At 29.0% G+C, this 25684-nt stretch overlaps 1 protein-coding gene and 1 long non-coding RNA gene across 7 annotated transcripts in view; one reads left to right on the forward strand and one right to left on the reverse strand.

The window, feature by feature from the left end:
- LOC129965845 (ETS-like protein pointed) overlaps window positions 1–25684 on the reverse strand; it is a 212512-nt gene that overhangs the window by 97660 nt on the left and 89168 nt on the right. The window contains exon 1 of one of the 5 annotated variants that reach the window (XM_056080070.1): window positions 12726–12909. The exons of 3 other annotated variants lie outside the window; for them this stretch is intronic. In XM_056080070.1, the coding sequence (XP_055936045.1) occupies window positions 12726–12735 (10 nt within the window). In that variant the 5' untranslated portion in view covers window positions 12736–12909. Of the gene's footprint in view, window positions 1–12253; window positions 12634–12725; window positions 12910–25684 lie in introns of those variants that run through there. One more of the 5 variants, XM_056080071.1, reaches the window with a different exon arrangement.
- LOC129965846 (uncharacterized) overlaps window positions 12880–25684 on the forward strand; it is a 42350-nt gene continuing 29545 nt past the window's right edge. For both annotated transcript variants that reach the window (XR_008784243.1, XR_008784244.1), the window contains exons 1-2: window positions 12880–13007; window positions 19158–19340. This is a non-coding gene — a long non-coding RNA (uncharacterized LOC129965846). The remainder of the gene's footprint in view (window positions 13008–19157; window positions 19341–25684) is intronic.

Raw genomic sequence — 25684 nt, forward strand, 5'->3', positions numbered from 1 at the left:
GAATGTTTTGAAGCGCAGAAGCGATTCTCTCCCAAATTGACAGCAAGGCCTTTGGCTAATCTCATCCAACATCTTTTGAGAATTAACTGTCATTTCGGATCGTTCATTTTATGGAGACCCTTTTAACAAGTGGCGAGGGGGACCTCGGCCAACAGCTGCAGAGTGTGGGAGAAGCGTGACTTCATTAGGTGGCCATTAGGCACCGGCGAGCGTTTGATTAGGCACAACGTGCGCGACGGATTGGCGCAAGGTGCCGCAAACTGACACTTGTTGAGCGCTATTCAAGTGGCCAAGCGTGAACTCTGCGGGTCAGGGAACGATCTGCACTTAATTACTCAACAAGGGGCCTTCAGGGAGAGTTCGAATACAAAGAATGGAGACAGATGTATGGATATATGAGGCGATTTTGTATTGTTTTTAATTAAAATATGACAAAAAGTGTATTTAGAGTCATAAATGAGTGGAGCAAAATTATTGCATATTTTATAATTATACGTATTTTAATATAATTATAATAAGATTGTTAGAGACCAAGAAATATGCCTTGCAAACAAACATTACATCAAGATGGCACATAGAAGGAACTTAAACTCTTTTCAAAAAATATCTCTATTAATGCAATATTAGAGGAATATCTATTAATGCAGCATCTATCTAATGTATGGCAATTTAATATTATTATATGATGTTTTCTTATCATTACTATGCATTATCGATGCTAATTATTTTCTAAGCATCTTCATCCTTTTAACCTTCAGCATTATCATGGCTTTTTTTTCCCCTCTAGTTTTCTTGATTTTAAATGAGAAATCTTAATAAATGTGTGTTATACGGAGCAGCCGAAATTCCCTCTTTAATGTTGCTCTTTTCAACAGAACGATCTTCATTCAGACAATAGATCTTTGATCTGTTTCGCTGTTCTAACAATTACTTCACTCCATTTTTGAGTAAAGTGTTCAATTTTCTCATTTTTAGCAGTGCTATCGTCTCATGAATAACTCTATCTAGAAAACAGCCAAATTCCAGACAGAGTTCCTATAAAATAATTCTCACATTTTTACCCTTAAATCTTTCTATTTCTGCTCTAAAAAATGCTTTTTACGCCCGTGTTGCTTAAATCCATTTTATGAACAGGTTCAGAGATGACTTGCGGCATTAAAATTATCTGCAATAAAATCCGGGAAATATATTTACATCTATATACTAACAATTTACTATTAAAATACTAGAAAATCACCCCCTTCTCGTTTAAGTACTTTAAACAAAAATATATAAAAATTTGCTTTTGACATTTATATAGAAACCTTTTGACATGTATACGCCGCATGAAATCTAACCGCTGTTTCGCTTATAAGCTGTTTTAAAGGAAAGATTAGTGATATTTAATGAATTTTCGCTAAAACCTTCAGCTATAAATGACTTTACCTTTATTTTAAAAGCTACTAGAATTGTAAAACGAATTCTTTCAGATTTTAGATTACTTTTTAAAAGCTATATGAATGAAAGATATCCCGTCAATCTTTACAGAATATGTCAGTTTGTTTTAATACATTAAAGCAGAAATGAAACAAAAAGTTTCTGCCTATTATAATACTTCTTTCTGGTAGTTTTGACTAAGACAGGACAAAACCAATCTAAGGATTATTTTTTAGAATGCTCTATTAAATCTTTAATCTCTTTTCTTGAATCTTTTAAATGCAGTTTCGTCTCTTTAAAAATGGACGAAGACATTAATAAAACAAACCAAGGGCGTGGAAGAAGATTATAAAAAGAAAAGAAAGCAAAGCCCTTGAAATTCCTGAAATTTGTGGGAAAAACATTCATCGATTGGAAAGGCAGAAAGTTAAAGCAAAAGAAATCTTCACAGTAAAAAAAAACGACTGCTATGCGAGACGGACAAAAGAAAAATAGACGATGGGGGAAAAAAAATCCTAACACCCAGCAACATAAGCGGCAAGAGAGACAAAAAAAAAGTTCGTTTGTAGAAAAGCATTTCTTCCATTCACCAAATCTGTAGAGGACGCTTATGAATGGGGAAGCACGTTTATTTTGAGCCTTCACCTGGATTTGCTCACAAACGAAAATTTTTTTTCTCTTTATGCGTTGAATATGCGCCAAAATGCCGGATTATTTTCGTGTGCCTGGCAACTGAAGATTCCATTCATGGAGAAAAAGAAATGCGACACGAATCTGTTTTTGTTTGTTTTTTTAGATGGCAGGTTCTTTCCAAATTGCAACATCATGCAAATGAAACAAAAATAATCGTTAAAAAGTTTATTCTCTAAAATTTAAAGTGTTAAAGAACTAAAGTTATTTTTCATGTTGTTTTCAAAAATGGTTTTCCCTTTTTCCGTTTGAGGTGTGCCTCACCAATTTTATTAAAAATTAGAAGTTGTGATCAAAAATTTACTTTCCGAGAGATTATTTATAACTCAAGATCTCTTATATTAGATTTTTTTAATCTAATTTTTATTTGTGTAATTTAATCTGTTATTTTAACCTGTTAACTGGGAATGCCGAAATATTTCAATGCAAAACGAACTGAATATAAGTTAATTATACGGTAACCATGTTAATCATTGTTTATTATGCATCGTTAGAGTATTTATTTACAATTTATTTACAAGAATTTTTTTCTTAAACCTCTAGCTGCTTATCCCGCGATTTCCGCGGGTTGGCAATCAGTCCATTTTCTATAGTATCCCGCGTTTTTCCTAGTTTAGAGTGTTTATTTTTACGATTACAGATTTTTATTATATTATATCATTATCGTGTAACATATAGTTTAAGTTCACTTTGTTTGAAAAATATTTGAAATTACTTGCAAACATCGAGTCTAAATAGTTTTTTAAAAATTACGCAGTCAGGGGGTTACACTTATCCAAAGACAAGAGAAATTAGCCTGAATTATAGAGACCGCATAATAAAAACAGTATACAAATTTTGAGCGAGAAAAAAAATATCCTTCTTTCTCGCTAATTTTATGAAATCGTCAAAAAATTTGATCTAACCTTTTTGTTAAAAATCCCTTGAATCCAGAAAAGGAAAAGGGAAGGGATTAAAGTTCAGTGTGTTTGTCCACCTGCATGTAATTGAAAATCTTCAATTAAAAAGCAAAGAAATTAGAGCAGAATTAAAGCAGTTGAAATTTGGAATTTGGTTATTGCATCAAAATTGTATATTTGAGCCAAATTTTGATCCAAAAAGAGGATATTGCCTCTTATTAGGCTTGAACGAGATAACAGAAAAACCCAAAGCTCTAGATGAATAAAAAATTTGACATGCGGTCTACTCACAAAATTTGTAGACATGATATACATACTCATAAATTTATTATTATTTATAAATATATATGTGTGTCAAATTTTGATTCAAACCTGTCGATAGGAAGGTTTTCTGCCTGTTTAACCGTGTGTATCTGAAAAAGATAGCACAAGTCATAGATGGTTGAAATATGGCATGTGATGTACATCAAAATGCAGATATATGTTAAATTTTTAAACCAATTCTGTCATCAGAAAAAGTTTTCCAGAATATATATTCGATTTTCTTGTCACTTCTAAATTAAATACAAATTTAACACAATTCAAATTTTGCATTTGATTTCACAACATGATGTGAATTTAAATACGAAACGTATGTGATGTGGAAGTATTTGAGGATGCAACCCTCCCATTTCTTCTTCTTTTTCTTAAATGTAATCTAAAGATATCGATATTTTTCTTATAAAAATGCACTTGAGCTGATTCTACCTAATTGAAATACATCAGCACTTGTTCAATACAAGTGCTGATGTAAACTTATATATCAGCACTGTTTCAATAACCAGGCCAAATCTACCTTCCACAAACATGGGGAACATTTGCGAAAGGTAGACTCGCAAATGTTCCCTACACAAATCTAGTCAAATGTTCCCATTTCATAAATCTAGTCACCAATTTAGAAAACTTGGTAAAAAAAAAAAAAAAGGAACTTATACATTTTGGGCAAATGCGATCAGTAATTTAAATCTGACTTTATTTGCTTTAACTTTATTTTCATGTCATAAATATATTCTATTGTATTTTTGATTTCGATATGAAATGTCTGTTTTTTTCTGAGTTCAAAATTTTTTCATAAAATAATGGACAGTTTTTAAAAAAAATTGAAATTGCAGAATTCATTAAATTATTTGAAAATAACAGTTTAATGTCTCTGATAACTAATGTGGTAGAAATTTACAGTTTTATTGTTTTAAATTGTATTTCAAAGATAATAGATATTCCACGAAAAAAATTCGGAGCGACACCCAATTGACATTTTTTTTAATATGTAATTGAACATTTTTGAAACAATCATAACTAATAATAGTCATGATTTTTTTAAACACATTTCAAAACAAAAACATCTGAGGTTTTTTTTATTATTATTATTATGTTTCTCATTTTTCACACCATATAAATTTCTTAACATGTCGAAGGCCAGATTTATCCATAAAATTTCTAAAGACAATATTTACTTAAAATACGTCTCTACTAACTTCATATAGATTCAATGAGTCAATTGGAAAATATTTATAACCCTCTGCTAAATGTGGTTGATCATGCCTAATCTATAGACAATGAAGGTCTTCAAGAGTATGTTTACATCCTTTCGATAGAAAGCGATAGGTGTTGTCGCTCCTTGTAGCCTTTCATACCAAACAAGTCGCACGCGACGCAAACAAAACGCAGCGTTTGGCAAGAGGCTTTAAAAATCTTTCCTGAGGCCTATCGAAATTTGAACAACAATAAAAAAAAAGAGAAGAGAAGAGAAAAGATTATTGATACAGCTGGCCGTGGTAAACGAGACGGTGGGTGGGGGAGAGAGAGCGAGACCCAAACGATAACATGGAATTTCACAAGGCGATGACAAGGGCTCTTTGCCCATTGGTGGGTCGTTCCTTTGTTTGTGCGTGTGGGTGTTGTGGCAATCGAGCTTATCAAGATGTCGGCATGTCTTTGTCTCATGAGCAAGAACACCACCTTAACGAGACTGAATCTCGGAGATGTAAATGTTTAGGGGGAGCCGTGAATTTGTTATCAACATGAAAGACGCGGCGCACACACATGGCGTGAAAAGGACGGCGGGATCAGAGGACAATTATGTCTCGCTTTGCTTCTAATGAAAGAGTGTTTATCTGTGAAGTTGAAATCGAGAAGGGAACAAAAAGAGAAATGACAGTTAAAGGAGAATTTTCGGAACATATGAATGGTTTTTTGATTTAGAAAAAAATATTTTTTTAATGAGTGATGAAACTCATTATAATTAAGTTATTAATGTTGTAGAATAATCGATACAAAGAAATCTATCGATTATTCTATTTACGATTATTAAGTAGATAAAATAACAGATAATCGATCAATGACAGTTAATCGATTATTATGCATCGATTATTCTATTAATTGTTGTAATTCCGGTTTCTTCCTATCTTCCAGCAAAACAAAACTTGAATTACAAGAGTTAGCACCTCAGTTTTTGAACATTTATAGTTTATACGTTAGACAAACGATTATAAAATTCACTCAGATGTTTACACCATAATTTATTTTTTAATAGAAATTTATATGTATCAAAATTAATTCCATCTAAAAGATATTGGATCAAGTAGTTAAATGAAAGCTGATTTTTGCCTCATGCTATTCAGTTATGAATCAACTAAATTTGAAATGATGATTCCCTTGATTAATAATAGAGAATTTATAGTCAGCGTATATTTTTAGATTCACAATGACTGCCTCATCATTTTTCAATTCACCCACAATAATTTATTATGACATGAGACATGATGTTGCTTTGGTTTGAGTTTTTGAAGCCTCAAAATAAGCGGGCAGAAAATAAAGGGCATGGGTCGTAAGAAGTTATCGCCCGAAGAAGTACAGAGAAGAAAACGGGAATCAACGCGAAACAGCGAAGGGCGATCAATAAGTGTATTATATAATTTTTTTTAACTTTTATTTTCAATTTTTCTAACTGGCAAAAAAAAAAAGTAAAGATTAACGATTGCACAATGCAATAGTCATGAGATCAATCCAAACCAATTTAAACCGGATTTTCTCAAGGGAAAAAAAAAAAGAAAAAATCCTTTGACTTGAGGGAAAAAGTTTTGGAGCTCGACCGATTTTGAGATGAAAAAAACATTTTTCTAAATATCACTGCACGCGTAATCTGAAAGGTCACGTAAATGTATCAAACCGATTTAAACTGGTTAATGACTTAAATTAATTAAGACAGACAATGGCTTAAAAAATAACAATGTTCTGACATGATAACTTGAAATTTGCGATAGCAGATTTCAATTATATATATATATATATATATATATATATATATATATATATATATATTATTAATTCAGCTTCGTTTCTATTAACATAAATGCAACAATGTTTTATCATTAATAAAGTTGTTGTCGAGTCATAAAAGTTAAAAATTATTGCAAAAGTTATAATGTGAAAATAAATTTATAACTTTCTTTAAAAACCACACCTGTTAGGTCAACTTATCATCTGAATCACGAAGATAAAAATGCTCTTGTTAAGGTCCCATGCAACAAAAACTAATAAAGATCTTATTAAGCTCCCTTCAAGTTCAACTACCTACCAAAACTTCAATAAGAAAATCCCAAGATTCTTTGAAAGCCGCCACGCGCTTGCCACGTTTCTCTGGAATTCAGTTAATAAGCGAATAAATAAAGATAACAATCAGACATTAATACCAGCGCCATGACAATAGCGGAATGACCAGTTTTTAGCTACAAGAGTTTGTAACGGAGTGGAATTAAGGTGTTTTGTTATAGCGTGCTGGACTCGAATTTCTCCGATGAGCACTTAAAAGGGGAAGAGGAAAGATATTAAAATGCTGGTTACTCTTTGTATTTTGATAGTAAAATTAACAGAGTTCGCAAAGAAGGAAAAAACAAATCATTTAGAGAAATTGTAAGGTAATCAATCTAACGCTGCGAAATTGCATGGCAACCTAATTCTGAGAGTGCAATTTTTGTTATGGAAACATATTTAATTGGAGAATAAATATTTTAAATAAAGCTTAAATTGTTTTGTTGTCTACAATTAAAGATATACGATTATATATCACCAAGTTATTATTCGAATTCAATGGTTTATAAAAACAATTTATTTTCAAGACATCTCTTCAGAAAAGACATGTTAATTTTCTTTAACATAAATATTCTCCAAACATTAAGCAACAAAAGACGTTTTTTCATGATGAAATTATACATGAATATATATGATGATGAATGCTGAAATAGTTCATATTTGCTGAAATGAATCATATACATGAATGATTTACTAGAAATGAATATATATGATGATGAATGAACGAAATATACGATGATGAATGTATGAACGATTATTTTTCAGGCAGTTTTTAAAATTCATCTTAAGATATGCATTAAAATAATTTTGTTTACGGTTAGGAATATCTATTCAGAAGGATAATATAATTCGTCAACGGATTCTGAGAGGACCACATTTCGACGACTCCATCTCATTAAGGGGTGAGACACGGAACGATGAGTGCATTTCCGGTATTCCCTTTGACCTTGGATTTTCCCTATTAGATACTAGTAAATATAAACATCTCCTTTCATCTTTCCTTTCACCCCTATTTTGACGAATTAAACCTACCCTAACGCATGCGCAAATGCGCGGAGGGTTTTACAATCCGTTGCTGAACCATAAAAGCTTTCGAGTTCAGAAGAAGTATAACATTCGACACATATCTTCCTATTATTTTTTAAAGAAACTGAAATCAAGACTTAATGAAGTAGATATCCCTTTTAGAAGAAATAATATTTTGAATTGTTCATCGAATTCCATTTACTGCTAGTCTTGCTGCATTTAATTTAATTTTAAAAAGTTCTGTCTTAAAAGATTCTTACATTCTTAATTGCATCGTTATATTTCTATCTTGAGTTAAGACCTTAAGACGTAAAAAACTGTTTTCAGATTATTAAATCCATTTTGCGTATACATATATTACATATAGCTTGTGACTTATCCTCCGAATACATATCACTCTTTTTGCTTTGACTTCAAAAACACTACGATATTATCTTAATGTTTCAGATAACGAAACTTAGGGCGACAAAAACAACAGAAAACGCAAACATTACGCTTGTAAAAAGCGAGCGCATGGACAGAAACTGCGTAATTTTTTATTGAAAAAAATATTCACAGAATAAACAGAGTGTTTAATCAGTGGTAACTCAAACACATTGTCAGAAAAATATGTGGTTGATGTTTGTAAACATACTAACCATCAACACTAAGACATTAAGAAATTGGTAACAGCATCAGATTAATGTCAAAAATTCAAAAAGAAATATTCTAAAATCTTAAAAATCGCTGTAATTTCTTTGCTTTTGTAATGAGAATAACTAAGCCTAATTTATTTATTTTAAAAGGTCTAAAATGAGTATGATTTTACGGGAGTATCTCAAAAATATATCTCCGATTGAACAGCTTTTGTGGCAGGAACAAAAGAAAACACAGAACGAATGATGATTAGAATTGTAAATGATTGTCGCAACAAACAAAAACAAAAACAAAAAAAACCCTGAAAGATTTGTTTTTGAATTTATATAAAAATGGAAGAGTTTTTTGGATAAAGGATTCTTATAAAAATTAACGCATTTATATAATTTTATATTTATTTCATCTTATCATTTATAAGAATAATAGAAAATGTTATTGAAATTTAGAATATTTTTATAATGGTTTTATTCGTATCTATTTAAAATTCAAAATACATTTTTGAAAAGGCATTTTTCTTTTCAAAAAGATAATTTGAGCATTATGATAAGAAGATTACTCGGTCACCGGAATCCTGACATAGGGGTAGCGCGTTTTCCCCGTGATCTGGGTGTCCAGGGTTCGAGTCCCGGTTCGGACATGTATTCTTCTGTGTATTCTATCTGTGAGATGTGCGAATGTGCTCCCCCCCCCCTGTAAAACAGGGTTGTGCAAAGGAATGTGACGCATGAAGTAGCTAATTCGTACTCTTGGCCCTAGTTGGCGCTACTGAAAAAACAAGAGACGCTCACTCGGCTTAAATCGCTGACATAACTGTCGGCAGACTTTCAAGGTGCCATGAGTCGCAACAGATTCCTGGGTTATATGAAAAATATTTTTAAATTTATATACAGAATGAAAAATTTGTCTATTCCGAATGCGAACTAAGTTTAAGTAGCTTTTTACTTTTTTTAAAAAAATATTTAATACGAGTGTTTAGTATAAAATAAGTTTATTTTCTTCTTCATATTCTGTTAATTTGTTGAATGAAACTTTTAAAACGTTATATCTATAAAAGATTTATTCATCTTTTATAATAGTCTGAAGAATAAGAAAAACGAAAAAAGGAAACAACTAGTTGGCATACTATAAAGATGAAAATTAAGAGATCTTAAAATTCTTAACCAAAATATTCTTCAACGTAGGACTTAATTCATTCGTTTTATATTCTATTTAGTACTTGGCGGGATAAATCCTATAAGGGTCTTTAGCAATGAAATCTTGGGGCCTCCATTTTGTCCTTCTTAACGTCCAAAATCAGATTTTTTTATTGATTTTAATTTAATCACTATATAACCATTTTTTAATAACAATTTTTGGCAAACTAAAATGTTTAATTGTTGGTCAATTAAACCAAAATGTTTGACTGTTTTATCTCTGTCAAGAGAATTGGTTTCAGAATATCGCATATAAAAAATGCAAAAGTAAAATTTAAAAGTAAATATACTCACAATGATAATTTAAATATGTGTGTGTGTGTGTGTGTGTGTGTGTGTGTGTGTGTGTGTGTGTGTGTGTGTTTACATACTATTTCATTATGGGATCGGGAATTTTTTTTCTATTTTAAAACAATATGTAGTTTAAAAAAAAACAACGAGGTAATAAAAGGTAAACAATGAGGAATACAGTAAAAACCAGATTTCAAAATTTAAAAGACATCCGATTGTAATTTGAATAAGTATTGACTTATTTAAGTGTTACTTCTAATAAGTATTGACTTAAAGTACTTGAGAGTATAGTCTTTGTATAAATTCAAAAATTCAATAAAATTCAACTACTTTGAAAAAATCGCAAAAAAAAAAAAAAAAAAAAAAAAACCCTCAAGGCTTTTTTCCCAAATTTACGAGACTCTAGGCAGCTGTCAACTTTGCCTGTTTAATAATCTGGCCCTTTTCAGTACACAAAATAGTTCTCAAGTTTAAACCTTGGAAATTCGGTAGTTCTTTTACGATTCCCGAAGAGGAGGAGGCATTGCAATAATTATTATTCCTGTCAGTTGATTTATAACTGCCAGAAAACTCCTATTACTAAAAGTTCTTATTACAGACGACAAATAAAAATGCCATTTCCACAAAACTTGTTATAAAAAACACCTTTCGGTCGGCAGGTGTACTAGTTTATTAAAACAACGCAGGTGTAAAAAGGAACTGTAAACAATTTAAAGCCGTTATTATACGCTCCTTGCACAAAAAAGAAGAAAACAGTTGGAAAAAAGAAAAAAACAGATATACAAAGCAGAGGTTTACACAATAGTGTTAAAATAAAAATATCATTTTATTATACATTTTTCTTACCAGTTTTTAATAATCATTTCAACGTAAGTATCATCTCCCAAAAAATGTTGTCATTATCAAAGAAAATGAAGTCAAATATAGTTTATGTTTTCTTTTGTCAACTCTCGTTTGAAATACTTTTTAATGAAAAGCTTCCATATTCATATACACTACACTCAATTTAATCAGATTTAAAGCCGCAAACAACAGTTACTAAGTTTCCATGACGCATCGTTTTTAAATGTTCCAGATATCCTGATGAAGACGCGTGGTCCATATGTGAAAAGATTTTAATGCCAACAAAGAAATAATCTAATAGCAGCCGATTTTTTAGTTTTGCATTTTAGAACATATGTTTTATGCATTATTCATGCACTACAAAATTAATATGATCATGCAACAAATTTGTCCAAGATTAATACAGAATGCGCTTTAACCCTTTATTTACAAAATTATTTTAGCATCAATTTTCCAACTTTATTTTTGCATCAGTAGTTAAGTTTGTTTGGAGAATAATCCCATGGAAACAAAAAATTTTTATTAATCGAAATATCTTAATTAATAATTAAATACTTTTAATTTCTACATTTAGCTTATTGTATCTACTAGCTATCTGTGTTAAATTCTCCATGTTCTCTTGCATACCATCAGAAAAAATAGTCATATTACGAAGATATAAGCCGGATTAAATGGTACTTTTAAGTACCGTCGGTAAATAAAGGGTTAAATCTTTTTTTAATCGATTCTTCCAGTTGATATAACTGGAAGAATTATTATTATAATTATTATATAATAAGGATCACTATTATTATAAGGATAGATTTTATAAGCACAAACTCATCACCATGATATAAAAAGTATATATAAAACTGTACTATTTACAATAATATGTTTCTTTATATTTATTTGTTTGAAATGCTTTTAGTCATAATAAAAGCTAGAATAAGTATTAAAATCAAAACTTAATCATTCTTAATTGTTACCTTGAATTGAAAACATTATTTTAATTTGATTATTTAAGGGTAAAATTATCTAAAATCATAGAATTATTTTAAAACTGTCTTAACAGCATAAAAACTAATCAGAATAAAGATAACTTTTTTTTAACATATGTGTTAAAAACACATGTAACACATGTAAATGAAAAACTTGTGAAAATTCTGCGCAACTTGAAAAAAGGTTTAATAATGTGTTTAACAATTAGGAAAGTATAAGCAAAAATTTATTAAAAAAAAAACAAATACGAAGAAAGACATAACAGTTAAATTTAAAAAATACAAACACAAATTTTCCAAAAAGTATAACTTAGACAACATATTATCAGCAAAGAAAGGAGCTAAATATAACATGCAATTCACATATTCTCACCAATGCATAAAGTACATAAAATAATATTTCTCATACTGTTTTTCAAAAGCGAATATCGATTAAGTTTGATTTAGGTTGAGAGAAATTTAAACAAATAACTAAATCTAAAGACTAAGTTGTTTTTTTTAAAATACTATGTTGGCTTTTTGAAATTTTAAAAATAATAACACAAAGATCTTTAATATGGGACATAAAAAGTGATCAAAATATTAAGCCATGAACTTTGAGTATATATATATATATATATAGAGAGAGAGAGAGAATTCGAGAAAAACTTACTTTCTGGCGGAGACAAAGACAATCATTCCGATATAAGTTTCCGATTTTTAATAAAATGAAATAATTGCCTATGGGATTCATTACTAGAGTAAACGGATTGTCTGCTAGAAAGAATCTAGCTTCTCTCCAAATTAGATAGTATTTTCTCTTAGCTTTCATTTATAAGATGCTAATGGCTGTTTGCAGTGAAAAGATTAATATTAAAATATGATAGTGAGCTGTATAATATTATAGAAAAATTGTTATAGATGATAGCAAGTCAATGATGAGATCGGTTTTATATTTCAGCATAAGAAAGTGTAACAGACTTAAGTCGCGATGTGAGGATGAATGTAGAGGATGGAATAGGGAACATGCGTCAAGTCCTCTGGTCCTGAGGAGGTCTTCCTCAACAACTAAGATCACTTCCTAAGACAAGGCGTTTCATCCTGCAAAACATTATAATTTTTGTCGCAGGAATCCCGGCGCTTACCTTTTATCATATCCTGTGTCCGGTCTCTGTGAAATGATGTCCGTTTACTGATGTCCGGCAATCAGAGGCTGTCAGCTGATCAGGAAATCAGCCTGTTCCTTTCCTGCTGCAAGTGGTTGGAAGCAATGCAAAGTTAATTTCCCCAGTTCAACAAGTTGTTGGCGAAGAAGACATAACCAGAAATGAGCAGTGCGAAGGTTTCAAAAAGGAACTATATACCGAATTCCTAGTGGTGGACGCCAGGAGCATATTCAAATGAATTCTCAGCAGTGAGGAGCAGAGGTGGGTGTTTACTTTTGGCTATTTATCGCTTTCAGCTACTGGGTGCTGAAAGGTTGCTGCAGACTTGATGCGACGTTCAAGTCTCACATCTTTTCGGTGATGGCATTTATAATGCTTATAAGTACACTTCGATCAATATTTTTGTGTATTGTTTCAATTAATTATACACATATGATTTGTTGCGTCAAATTTTTTTTTAAATTAAGGATAGTTCAATTGATTAGCAATGAAAGGGTAAATAAAAAGATAATGTGAAGAAGAAATAATCAATATTTTTCAGTTACGTCTTTTACAATGATTTATTAATATAATTATTATATAAATCGATGCAAGCTCCTTAAAAATAGCAAAAGTAATGATGTATATATACGTTTTTTTTATATAGGATGCTAGCAGGCATATCATTGCTTGCGAGAAAAAAAAAAAATAGATTTACACACATTTTTTAATAAAATTTTGAGCCTTGAAAATTCTTCCACGGTTCAAGCATATAATTAGAAAAAAATTATACACAGAAGGGAATATAATTATCATCAACTAAAATTTGACAAAATAAATTAATTTGACCAACTAAAATGTATTATTTTACAAGTAAAACTAAGAGAAAATGCATCATAATCGTTCACACAGTTATATTACCAAATCTTTAGCCATAGAATTTATCTATCCTCGAGAAAGAATAGGAATAAAACTGGAGAGAAATTCTGATTAAAAACAGTTGAAATTTTATAAAATTTTAATTTAAAATATTTCATTCAAAAAATGTTTAGTTTTTTTGAAAATTCTTTGGTTACCTGAAGACTCAATGAAGCATCATTAGATAGAAAAATTTGCATTTGATTACAATTGAATGAAACTTTAAACTAATAAGAATAAATAATAAACAAATAATTTTAAACTTCAGTTTTCAGATATGTAAGATATGATTTCAAATTTAATGATGCATTATTTTTATAAGAAAAGCATCATTATTTTTAGAGACAGAAAAAGTAAATTCTTGAAAGAGAAAAATCATATCTATAGTTATCTTCAAAAAAAAATTATTTTTCGGAAAACTATTTTGGTTTTTCTTTGAAGCATAGTAATTATACAAAAATATTTTAAAATAAATCAGTTAAATGAACTATATAAATCAATATTTATATTTTTAGATAGAATTTTACATCTAAAATATAACTAACTAAATTAGGACTTCAAAAACAACTTGGCCACGATATAAGAAATAAATTGTTCATCAAGTGTGTTATTTTAATCTCAAGTACATCAACTGACTATTTTATCATGGATACAATCTTCTAATAATAGAAAATAGTGAACATGCAATTAAAAAAAATGAAAATTTTAGAATTTTTATCAAAGCACTGCACTATACTTGAGTCTAAAGTATATGTATGCAACGTTTTTATTTTAGGAATTAATATGAAAATGTCACTTTAAGCATTTTTTTTTCGTTATTTAGTTTTAAACAATTTATTAGTTAGCTAGTTTTAAACAATTTATTTAGTTTTATACAATAATTTTTGAGAACAAAGTAAAACGATATGAAAATAGTCAATACGATTTCGTATCATGAAAGCTGAAATTGCTGTAAGTCTCGAAAAACTTTTAAAAATAAAACAAAATCGACTACAAAAATATAGTTTATCTTGAATGCATGAAATCCTCGTGAGCGAAAGTTTTTTTTTTTTTTTTCCCCGACTTGAACTGTAATTTTTGATTAATTCCAACATTCACAATATCAATCTACAACTTTTTGATGAAATTCAGTATATAACTATACAATTTTAATTTTATACAATTTTACACTATACAAATTTAATTGAATTGTTAATAAAAATCTGTCCGTAACAAGTTAATGTTCAATTTTTTAGACAATTTTGATGATAAATTAGCCTATTTTGATGTTGAGAAAAGTTTTCTTTTTGTTGATAAATTTTTTTATTCACTACGTTGGATAATTTTTAAAAAGCACGGTAAAAAAGAAGAAACTTATTTAAAAAATGATTATATTAACATGTGCAAATTACCAGCAAAAGGTTTGCTTTTAACGAATAATGTAATGTTTGAAAAGATTAAACCAAATATATAGCTGACACAAGGTCAGGTATTGATTTCTTTGAAACGTATATCTCATAAAATGTCTAAGAGCAAAATGTAAGTATCACAACTTTGTCAAAATAGTAAACATTTAAGAGTTACTTTGTTAATGAAATCTACATTGGATTTTTCTGATAAGCCCACTTATCAGAATTTACAAACTCCTTATTTACAATTTCTCGGTATAATATACAATTATGAAATTTGACCAAAAAAATATTCTTCTATATAATGAGAGGAAGCTAAGAGTTACAAATGTATCAATGAGTGTCTACATTCAATAATTGATAGAACTTGGCGTTAATTTGGCATCAATTGCACAATGAGGACGTGTTGACACGTAAAATTCGTATATCTTGGCAACCCAAGCCCTGTGACCTTATCTCTGGTTTTTCAGTAAGTCAGCCGGAAGGAAACGGGTGCGGGCTTCGAGGCTCTGCTATTAGCTGATAAAAGTTCCTAACTATAAAACCCAGCCAAATTTTCAGCATCAGCTTCAGAGCATTCTCATACGCGATAGCAAAACCGAATTTATCGAAGATCGCACACTGACCAACCACGGCGACTGCTGGGGACGATGGCCAGCAGTAGACGCCCGTGAACTTCGGGGATTTGTTGACAATACGTCTGAATGGAAGAGTTGGGTGGGGGCGTTCGAGGAACTGGGATCGTTTAGAGGCCATTATCTTATCGATTTTAAAAATACAGATTGTTTTTCAAAAAAAGACCATTTGTTTGGGCAGATTTTTTTTTTCATAATGTGTGCAAAACAGTTTTTTTTTTTTTTTTTTTTTGGACCCTACTGTTTACGATAATACTTTTAACCCTGACAGATGATTAATTAGAAACAAATACACAAAATGATACACAGATTATTGCATTTTGAATCTTTTTTTTTTTCATTGGAAGAGATGGGAGGGATTCTTTATCTTAAACGTGGTTGGAACCATCTGTAAATAGTGCAATGAGACTTTAATGATGTAAAAAAAATTTCAAAATGCTCTCCAAAGGCAGAGTATTGAATTTACAGCAACAGAATTAGGTTCTTTATTACTAATAAGGTAATAAGTGTTCCTTAAAAATGTTTTTAAGAGCTTTCGATAGATTTTTAATTATGAATTAATCAAATTTTAATGTTTCCCTTTCAGTGTTACAACCCTTGCTATCACCCAGAAATAAATATCACCCATTCCCCTTTAATATTAAAATTTTTTTCTTAGTGATACTAATCGCATTTCTATAAAAAAATATTTCACAACAATTTCAATATTTTTAAAGTATATTTTATAATATTTTTCATGGCTTTATATTTACACACCCGCACGTTGGAGACGATATTAAAAACATTTAACTCAAGCATGTATTGTTGCTAAAATTGAGAGATTTTTAAAAAATAATATAAACAGTTACGAATCAAGTTAAAAAGATTATTACGTTAAGACGTTTAAAATTAGAAAAATTTTTATAAAAAAATTAAATTGTAAAATTACCATATTATACGATGGTAATCTTTTTCAATTACATATAGTTTCCAGTTAAAATTTATTTAAGTTTTATTAGGATTATTATATCTTGCAAAGGAAAATAATATTAAATACAATTGAGCCTTATTATCCACTAATTTGTTTTAGCCGGTATTGACGGTAAATCAAATGAAAATCATAATTCAAAAATTTATTCTGTTATCTTTAATCACTATCGCTAAGAAGGTGTCTATTTATTTATTTGCAGAGTTTTGACATCAGGGGAACATGTAAACACAGACAGCATTACAAGTTTGTTGCTGAAGAATTCGAATCAGTTAGACCGATGTACTGAAAAATATTGATAATTTTTTTTCTTGTGTTTTTGCGCTTGAATCCTTCAGGGCACTATGTGTGTGTTTTTTATTGCGATTGTTTTATTTAAATGAATAAAAAATGAATTATTATTGTTTCAACATAAGATAAATTGAATGCAGTTCAAGGACTAAAAAAATATGAAATTCAAACGAAAATAACAGAAAATTATGATGCTGACAGTGAAATCACTGTTATTTGGAAAAACAATCTAGAACAGATTGAAAGTAATGGTCAGTGTTTGTTAAAGTGACCCATAAGAATAAAATAATGCCATTGAAACTTCTTTGAAAAACATCGAACTGTTAGAGAAGGTTCTAAATATAGAGTTAAGTTTCTAGTGGGAATGCGAAGTAGTAAGAATTGATCTAACGCAAAAAAATTTAGGAAAAAGATTAAAAAAATATTTTGTATTTATTGATTAGTTTTAACGCTGTTTTTTTAAATTCAAACTAAGCCTAGATTACTACTTCGTCCGCTATTTTTTCATCACGTCTTATTTTAAAATAAACGATCACGAAAAATATTATTTAATATACTATACAGGGTATATTTTAAATCTTTTTTAATTATTTAGCATCAATAGTTGAAAAACTGAAACTACCGTAACTCTTTTTGAAATCTGAAATAATTTTTATAGAAATTTCTTATGAGATATTTCTGACTCTTATGATGAACAACTACATGAATACTCCACAAGCACAAAAGAAAAGAAAAAATTAAACCTGGAAATGTAACATGACAAATTACAAAGTCTCCTTCGTTTCTTCGGAGTTATTTAACCTTTTAAAAAAATACAGATAACTTTTTTTTAAAATAAAATATCAAATATATTTTTTAAGTTAAGCAAATTAAGGATACTTTCCAATAATCTACGCAAGGTAAATATTTAAACTCATTTAAATTTTCAAAGCAATTTCTTCAATTGAAACAGACTCTTTTTGCAATTGAACAGACCATGATCCTTTTTTTTTTTTTAATTTAGTGTAATAATGAAGCAAGCACTGCGAGAGTAAAAAAATAAAATACAAAGCAAACCTTTTGATTCAGAATTTTTACTGACAAGTATACAAACAGAACGTCTTCTATATTGTTCATTGAAAATAAATTAGAACTGCTGAAGACGTAAGAAATAACAGAAATTTTGAATTTGCTCCTTGAAAGCATTTGACGAATTAAAAAAAAAAAAATGAGAATGCGCAACTTTGAATTTCCGAAATAAAAGGTCTGAAACATTTGAGGACAGAAAATTCATATTTCAGATTTCATAAGCAATACGTAAATCTTATGTGTGGGTTTGTTTATTATAATAAATAAATAATTTATTATAATATTGATTTGTCTATTTCAACTGTTACTTTGAATATTGTTATTTTGAAATTCCCTTATTTTTGATAAATAATTGTTTTTTAAAGGTTTTTTTCAGCATTTCAAACATGAATAGAGCAAAAATTACACGAATTACAGGAAAAATGATTATAGCAAAATCGTGGTAATAAATTTTAATTGATATTTTTAGCTGAATTTCATTTGCTATTATAAAAATTGACATCGTGAGAAACTCTTATATCATTAAAAAATTGATTATTCACGCGATAATATGAAATCAAATTCTGTATGATACCACATTTTTATAAAAATCTTGAAACTATGTCAGAAAAGTTTGCAAAAATTTCTAATATGTATGTAATTTAAATGAACATTTTTTAACAACTATTTTTGATACAGCAGTTCGAAAAAATTTTGGATTATTCACGTGGTTATTATATTCTTTTTTCCAAATTTATTTACAATCACATAAGGGTATGAGCAAATAGGATAAGGCAGTACAAACCTTATCCTTTCAATAGGTAGATGTAGATTTAATTAGTACAATATATTTTTTATGACTTATCCCTTAAAAGTATGATTCTGATGCAAAAACATTCCCCTATAATTCTGTGAATTTTTTTTGTAAAATTAAATTAGTTTTTACAAAAAATAACTTAGATTTTACTTTGTCAGCATTTTAATTTTCAATAACAGCATAGTGGACATTTTAAATGAATATATATTTCATCGCATAGATATGTCATTCAGATATCGCCTTGATTTTGCAAAATAGACAAACTCATACAAAAATGGAATATGAAACTGGAAATAATTTGTTTCTTTTTTTACAGTTCTTGATGTCCTTATTTTCGGTATGCCAGGCTTTAATCATCTTTTTTTCCAGTTTTCCGAGAAATGGAACCGGTTGCGATGAATCAGCGTTCGATCACAATGGCCAGTTAACGCGAGACGTCCGTCAGGAAATGCTTCCCTCTGATATTGACCTCTTTTCATGGCCCAGTTGCTGCTCGAGCAAGGAGAAAGTGAAAGTGTCTTGGAAACAGGAACTAGAGAAGAATGCATTGAGGTAACAAAAAATTGTGCAGTATGAAATTCAGGGTCGTCGTGGTCTTTAGCTCGGTGAGATAGAGTAACGAACAAAATCAGAGAAGAAAGGGAGACAAATATTTTTGTACATCCTGAAACGTTATGAAAAAATTATATCCGATATAAAATGATAATTACAAGCATTTAACGCCACTGCAATTGTTTGATTGAATATAAATTATCTAAAATGAAGATTCTAGGTGTAATAATTTTTTTTTAAACCGTCACTGATATGATATCAAAATTGAAAGTAAGAAATATATAATCATTTATAAAATTTGGATTGAATTTAAATATTGTATTCTAATATAATGAGTGCTCAAGATATTTTTATTTATTTATTTGGCACTTGTCGGTTGTAACGGCGACCAAAAAAGCGCAAAGAAAATTTTTTGCCGATATGGCGATTTCAATCGTAAAACTATATAGCACGTGATACAAACGTTCAAAATTTTTCATAATAAATAATAATGCACTTGAGTATATTTTTATAATTTGGCGTAGTTTTTTCATGATGCTTTTTGACCGCCATTAAAACCAAATTGTACCATTTATTTATTACAGCAAAATCGTAAAAATGTACAAAGATTCGAGAGATGAAACTTCAGGATAGTCAGCTTTTTGTTATAGATAAAACAAAATAGATTTATTTGTTATAGATTTGTTTTTTAATGCCTGAAATACAGTTACAGAATATCTGTGATAATCATTGTTTGAAACTGGACTAAACAGAAGCAAGCGGTTTATTATGAAGTATAAAAGAACTATTATTTTTAGGCATCATTACGCATTAATATGAATTGAATAAAAATACAAAACTGACATAAAAACTAAAAGATCAAATTATTATAGATAAACTAAATCAAGTGCATAATAATTCTTCGGCTAAATTTTTTCAATAAAAAATAATAAGAGTTTATGAAATTTTCGATATAATTATATATTTTAACTTATTCATTAAAAGCTTTAACTTATTCCTACTTGCTATCAAAACTTTTTATTGGAATAATCTCTTTTCCTAATTACAAATATTTATTTTACGAATTTATATTACGAATATTTGAAGTATTTATAATTTGAATATATATACTTCAAAATATAAATAAACAAATGCACCTTATTGTAATTTCATTTTTCTTTTGAATAATCCATTCCGAGTTATTGTTTATTTACACATGAAATAATCGTACTATATTTATTCGACTAAAATTTTATAGAATTGAAAAAGCATGTTTTCTGTGACAAAATTAGAATGAATGTTTAGATAAATTTAGATTGATAAATTTACAAATACAAATACATTCATTGAATTAAAGTTCAGTTAAATTAAAAATTAAAGTTTTTTTGAAGTGGGGGGGGGTATTTTTTTATTATAGAATATTTACTGCGTCAATAATATTATTGCCATTTTTAGAAAAATATACATTCCAGCTATTTAAAATAATTTCGCAAGTAATCACTTTTTATCAAATTAATATCCAATTTCGATCACATAATCTAAACATAAAGGGTTCTTAATATAACACTTGAATCCACTTAGACTCAGTCGAAGTTTGTATGGAACCCCTAGAACCCTCGTTAAGAATTTAAAATTCAAACAGTCACGGGCTGAGAGCAAGAGAAAGTTAAGAAGTAGGGTCCACTGCACCATCCAAGCTCAGTGAATGTAGTAACAATGATTATCATAAAAAGGATTAAATCGTCGATGACAGCAGCAGTTCTTGAATGCAACAGACGGTGATAATTTCTTTTGGCCGAAACGGGTCAAAGAGTTTTCTTTGTGTTCGATAATCAGTGAAAGCAGTTGCTCAAAAGGGAACCACCACGCGTGGCACAAGTATTCATCTTCAGAGCAGCTTCTTTCTTGCAGCGCAACTCAAGTCAAAGATTAAGGTCTGTAGCTCAGGAGATTAAACGATTCAGTGCTCTGGAGTCGCGATTCATGGCTTTAACGTGACTCCTGACATACTTACGAAGCTTTCTAAATTGGGACTTTTTTTTGAAAGTCTAGAATCTCTAGCTGGACGTAGCACGCTTCGGTAATTGTTATTGTAAACAACTGTTTGCATAATCCTTCGAATTATCAAGCATCGGCAAGTTTGTTTGGAGTCCGAGAAATAAACCCAGCTTGTGTTTCTTTTATGGACAAGAAAGAAAAAAGGAAGGTAATTAGTGTGTTTTATTAGAAGGAAGAATAAAGTCAAGATGAATTTTGTGGTTGGATTTGTGATGGTTATGTTGTAAACTTTTGTTGCAGAAATTGTTGGTGATTGTGAAATGGTGAACTTAAAACAATCTTAAACGTTTTTTCATTCAACACGATAACAGAAGCGTAAAAGATTGCAAAGAAAAGAAAGCTTTATTTCTGGTTTTCTAAACGAGTTTTAGCAAATGCAATGATTATTGAAGTTTTTCTCTTTGTTTTCTATAGGTTTAATAATACTTATTCAAAGAACCAAAATTAAAACTCAAAAGAGCTAATGAGAACACAGATATAACGAAATACCTTTGATATTTTAGTGTATATAATTTCATAAAATAATTTCTAAAAATCACTGTTTTTATTAGGATATCGAAACATAGCTTATTTTAACACATCCTTTTACATATGCAAATGACTAATATAAAAAAATGGGAGTAAATAGCAGAGATGCAATTAAATTTTATAAGAAAGATTCAATTTATCCCTACTTTCTTATTTTCACATATTTCAGCTACAGAATTATTGCAATTTAAGTTATTAACAATGGAAGTGATATTCAAGCAAAATTCATTAATCTGTTAATAATAAATTTGCAGTTCGGACAAGGCAATGTAAGCACAAAGATTTCATTCATTTATATCATTTCATTTATTTATAAAAACAATTTTCTCAAAATAATTTTTAAAAATTCACTATTTTTATCAAGATAACGAATAAAAGCTTATTTCAATACATTCATTTCACATAGGCAAATGACTAATGCAGCAAAATAAAAAAATAGCACAGATGAAACTAAATTTCAAAAGAAAGATTCGATTTATCACTTTCTTATTTTCACATATTTCAGCTATAGAATTACTGCAATTTAAGTTATTACTAATATTGGTAATATTCAAGTAAAATTCATGAATCCGTTAACAATAAATTTGCAATTCGGACATCGCAATGTAAACACAAAAATTTCATTAAATTCTTGTGTTTATATGCATACAAAATAACAGACCGACAGAATAGTCATTCCTGTGACAATTTCTTTGTTTCAAATTTGATAAAAATCTATATTTTAGGATGCTAAAAATGTGTACTAAATTTTATCTACATGGTTCTTTGTGTTTTTTAATTATCAAGTTCATTTGTATTTGAACAGCCAAACACACAAATTTTCTATGGATGGACTTCGTCCAAAATTTGATTGAAATTTGCAAATTTGGTTTTAAGTCCGTATACCAAATTTTTGCCGTCTAGCTTACAACGTTTATGAGTTATGTGTTCACAAGTACATAAACGTAGTTCCAAAAATGAGTTTCTGTTCAAAAATGACTCTGGAGGTCTAAAACATGGAGATTCGTCGAGATCTTGAATTCAAATTTTTTAACGATTACAATACTTCCTTTATATTTTGTATACGAGAAAGAGATAATTAACAAAATGTGAAACTTGGAAAGCCCTAAAAGAGAAAAAAAGAGACGAAGAAAGAAAAAAACATTTTTAAATTACACGATTGTAGAGGCGAAAAAACGTTAAAAGAAAATTCTTTTATACCGTATGAGTTCGCTGCTTTAAAGTAAGAGAGATAAACAATGTCGGAGACGGTTGCCTTTATTCTTTTATCACAATTTATTTTTCATTTTTATCTTCTTTGATATTTTTTTTCTACACCGTCGGAAGATCTGCATTTAAATATTAGTTCCCTTTTATCTGGGCCGAAATTGTAATGTCTACAATTCTTTCTGATGGCAACAAACAAGAACGTTTGTTTTAAAACTGCAACATGTATTGTTTAATAGACCCATTGCAGGTTACGTCTAACAGAATTTCAAATAAGTTTTCTTAATTTAATGAATTTTTTCTTAGAATCTTTGCATATTGGAGCTTCTATGCGCTACATTCATTACTTTTTGGGCACATGATGAAAGTTTAAAGTTTTCATCAATAATTTAAATATATTTGGAAGTAAATGAAAACAAATAGTAACATAGTAATATATATTATTATAATTCACATCATGAAACATTCTAGTAAAAATATTACAAATTAATATAGAGTAAAAATAGTGCTTTTTAAAAGTTTTCCTTATTCGTTTTCTAGCTTATTCAGTAATATTTTAGAATGTTTGAGTTTTCGGCACAATATTATATTTAGTAGGAGAAATATTTATAAAAAAGTTAATAGGTATGATTACAATTCATGGTCAGTTAACTGTTGCTAACCTGAAAAATGAGTTTCTAATACCATTATGAGAGATGGAAGTGTATTTCTAACATGGCCTAATGGGTTGGTTCTAACTTATTAGAGACAAACATATACTTCCAATTAGAAAAATTCTACAAATGATATTGAGAATTACATTTCACGTTGAATCAATAAATGCACTGTTGAAAATATAACAAACTTTAAACTTTTATGTAGTCCACCCAAAATATTAGTTATACTCAGTGAAAAATTCTCGATTCACTAACAACTTAAACAAGGAAAAAGTTCAATTTTTCATAAATCAAAACGACTGAGCTATGAAACTTGGAACTTTAGTAAACGACTGAGCTATGAAACTTTGAATTTTAGTACTTTAAACTAATCAACATCCGCCTTGAAGAAGTGTTGAGTTGATTGCGGTATTTTCCTAAAAGAACCAATGAATCAGTTTAAAATTATTTAATATATAAAATAGGCGCAATTATAGTAGAAGTTCGGTTTATAATTTACTGTACGCTTGTTTTAAGGTTATGACCATGGGCCAACTAAATTCTTTTAATGGTTCATTGAAATTATATGATTTCAATCTGAGTATAAATATTGATTACAATTTCATTAAACAAATATGTTGCTGACTTCTTGTTATACAAATGTATTCTCTTATTATTCAATCATATACAGTAAAAAAAAATAATATTTTTAAAGGAATTATAAATCATTCAGAGGTTTTAATTAAGTCAAAGTAAATTTTATACGATACTATATAGAAAATAAACGCTGAAAGCTATTCTTAAAAGAGAATAAAGCAATATCTTTCAAATTGCGCGATCCTAGGCAGTGCATATTAATGGTGCCTTTTTACGTAAATGGATGAATTTAATTATACATTTCAGCATATTTTAAACTTAATAAGTTAAAGATTTATATTAGGTTAAATTCTTTATTTTAATAATTTTGTGAAAATGTTTATATTTTTTATTTATTTATTTGACTTGTGTATGTGCTTCATTCATCTTTGAAAATTATATAGAAGCAGATGTTTTTTTTTTTTGTATAAACACTGATATAAATTGTGAACATAATTAAATAATCAAGAAGCCTGACGAATTATACTTGACAATACTAATATTATTTTAATATTTTATAATTGACAGAATTAGCATTTTTTACAAATTTATTTATTTATTAATTTGGGAAATAACATTATTTTTAATTGATCTTCCAAGGTCTGTTTTCAGCCCTGCAGCCGTAAGCAGAATCGCCAAAATGGAAATCCGCCTCTGGGAAACAAATGACTTTCGAACAGAATTTTTCATCCCCGGTTATGTACAAACTAATATCTAATCCTAAATTAAATGCAGCATGGATGAAACAGAATGAATTTAAGATTCATTATTAAAAGTAATTAGTTCAAAATTCGTGTAATGTATAAAAAAAAAAACTTTTAAACTGTCTGCCCTATAAACCATATTTCGAAACAAAATTTTAAAAAAGTTAGAAATATTCTTCATGCTGGAAAGTTTGTATAACAGTGTGACACCAATATTTAAAAGAATTTTTAGCATTTTAATTGCATTATCGTACTAACAGATGTTCAAGTGTTTTCAAGTTCATTTTTCACATTAAATTTTTCAACCTACTGATTCATCTATAAAACGTATTCGATAAAATTTAAATTGCATTGGAAAGAGAATGCGAAACTTTTTCAGCATATTGACATTAATATCTTCTAAAAGATTTCAAGGACCGATTATTGGTAACATAATCTTCTAGGATAGTCATCTCAAATTTATTAAAATAACTCAAATCCCTTGAACTACTTTTACTTGCAAAAAAGGTAAAGAAACATTAGATTCAAGCTTTCTGAATCGAAAACAATTGTTTGTTTTCTTTAAGAACAATTCATATCATTTAAAGGTGGAATCTCT

The sequence above is a fragment of the Argiope bruennichi genome, chromosome 4 (assembly GCF_947563725.1).
Source record: "Argiope bruennichi chromosome 4, qqArgBrue1.1, whole genome shotgun sequence".
Lineage (NCBI taxonomy): Eukaryota > Metazoa > Arthropoda > Arachnida > Araneae > Araneidae > Argiope > Argiope bruennichi.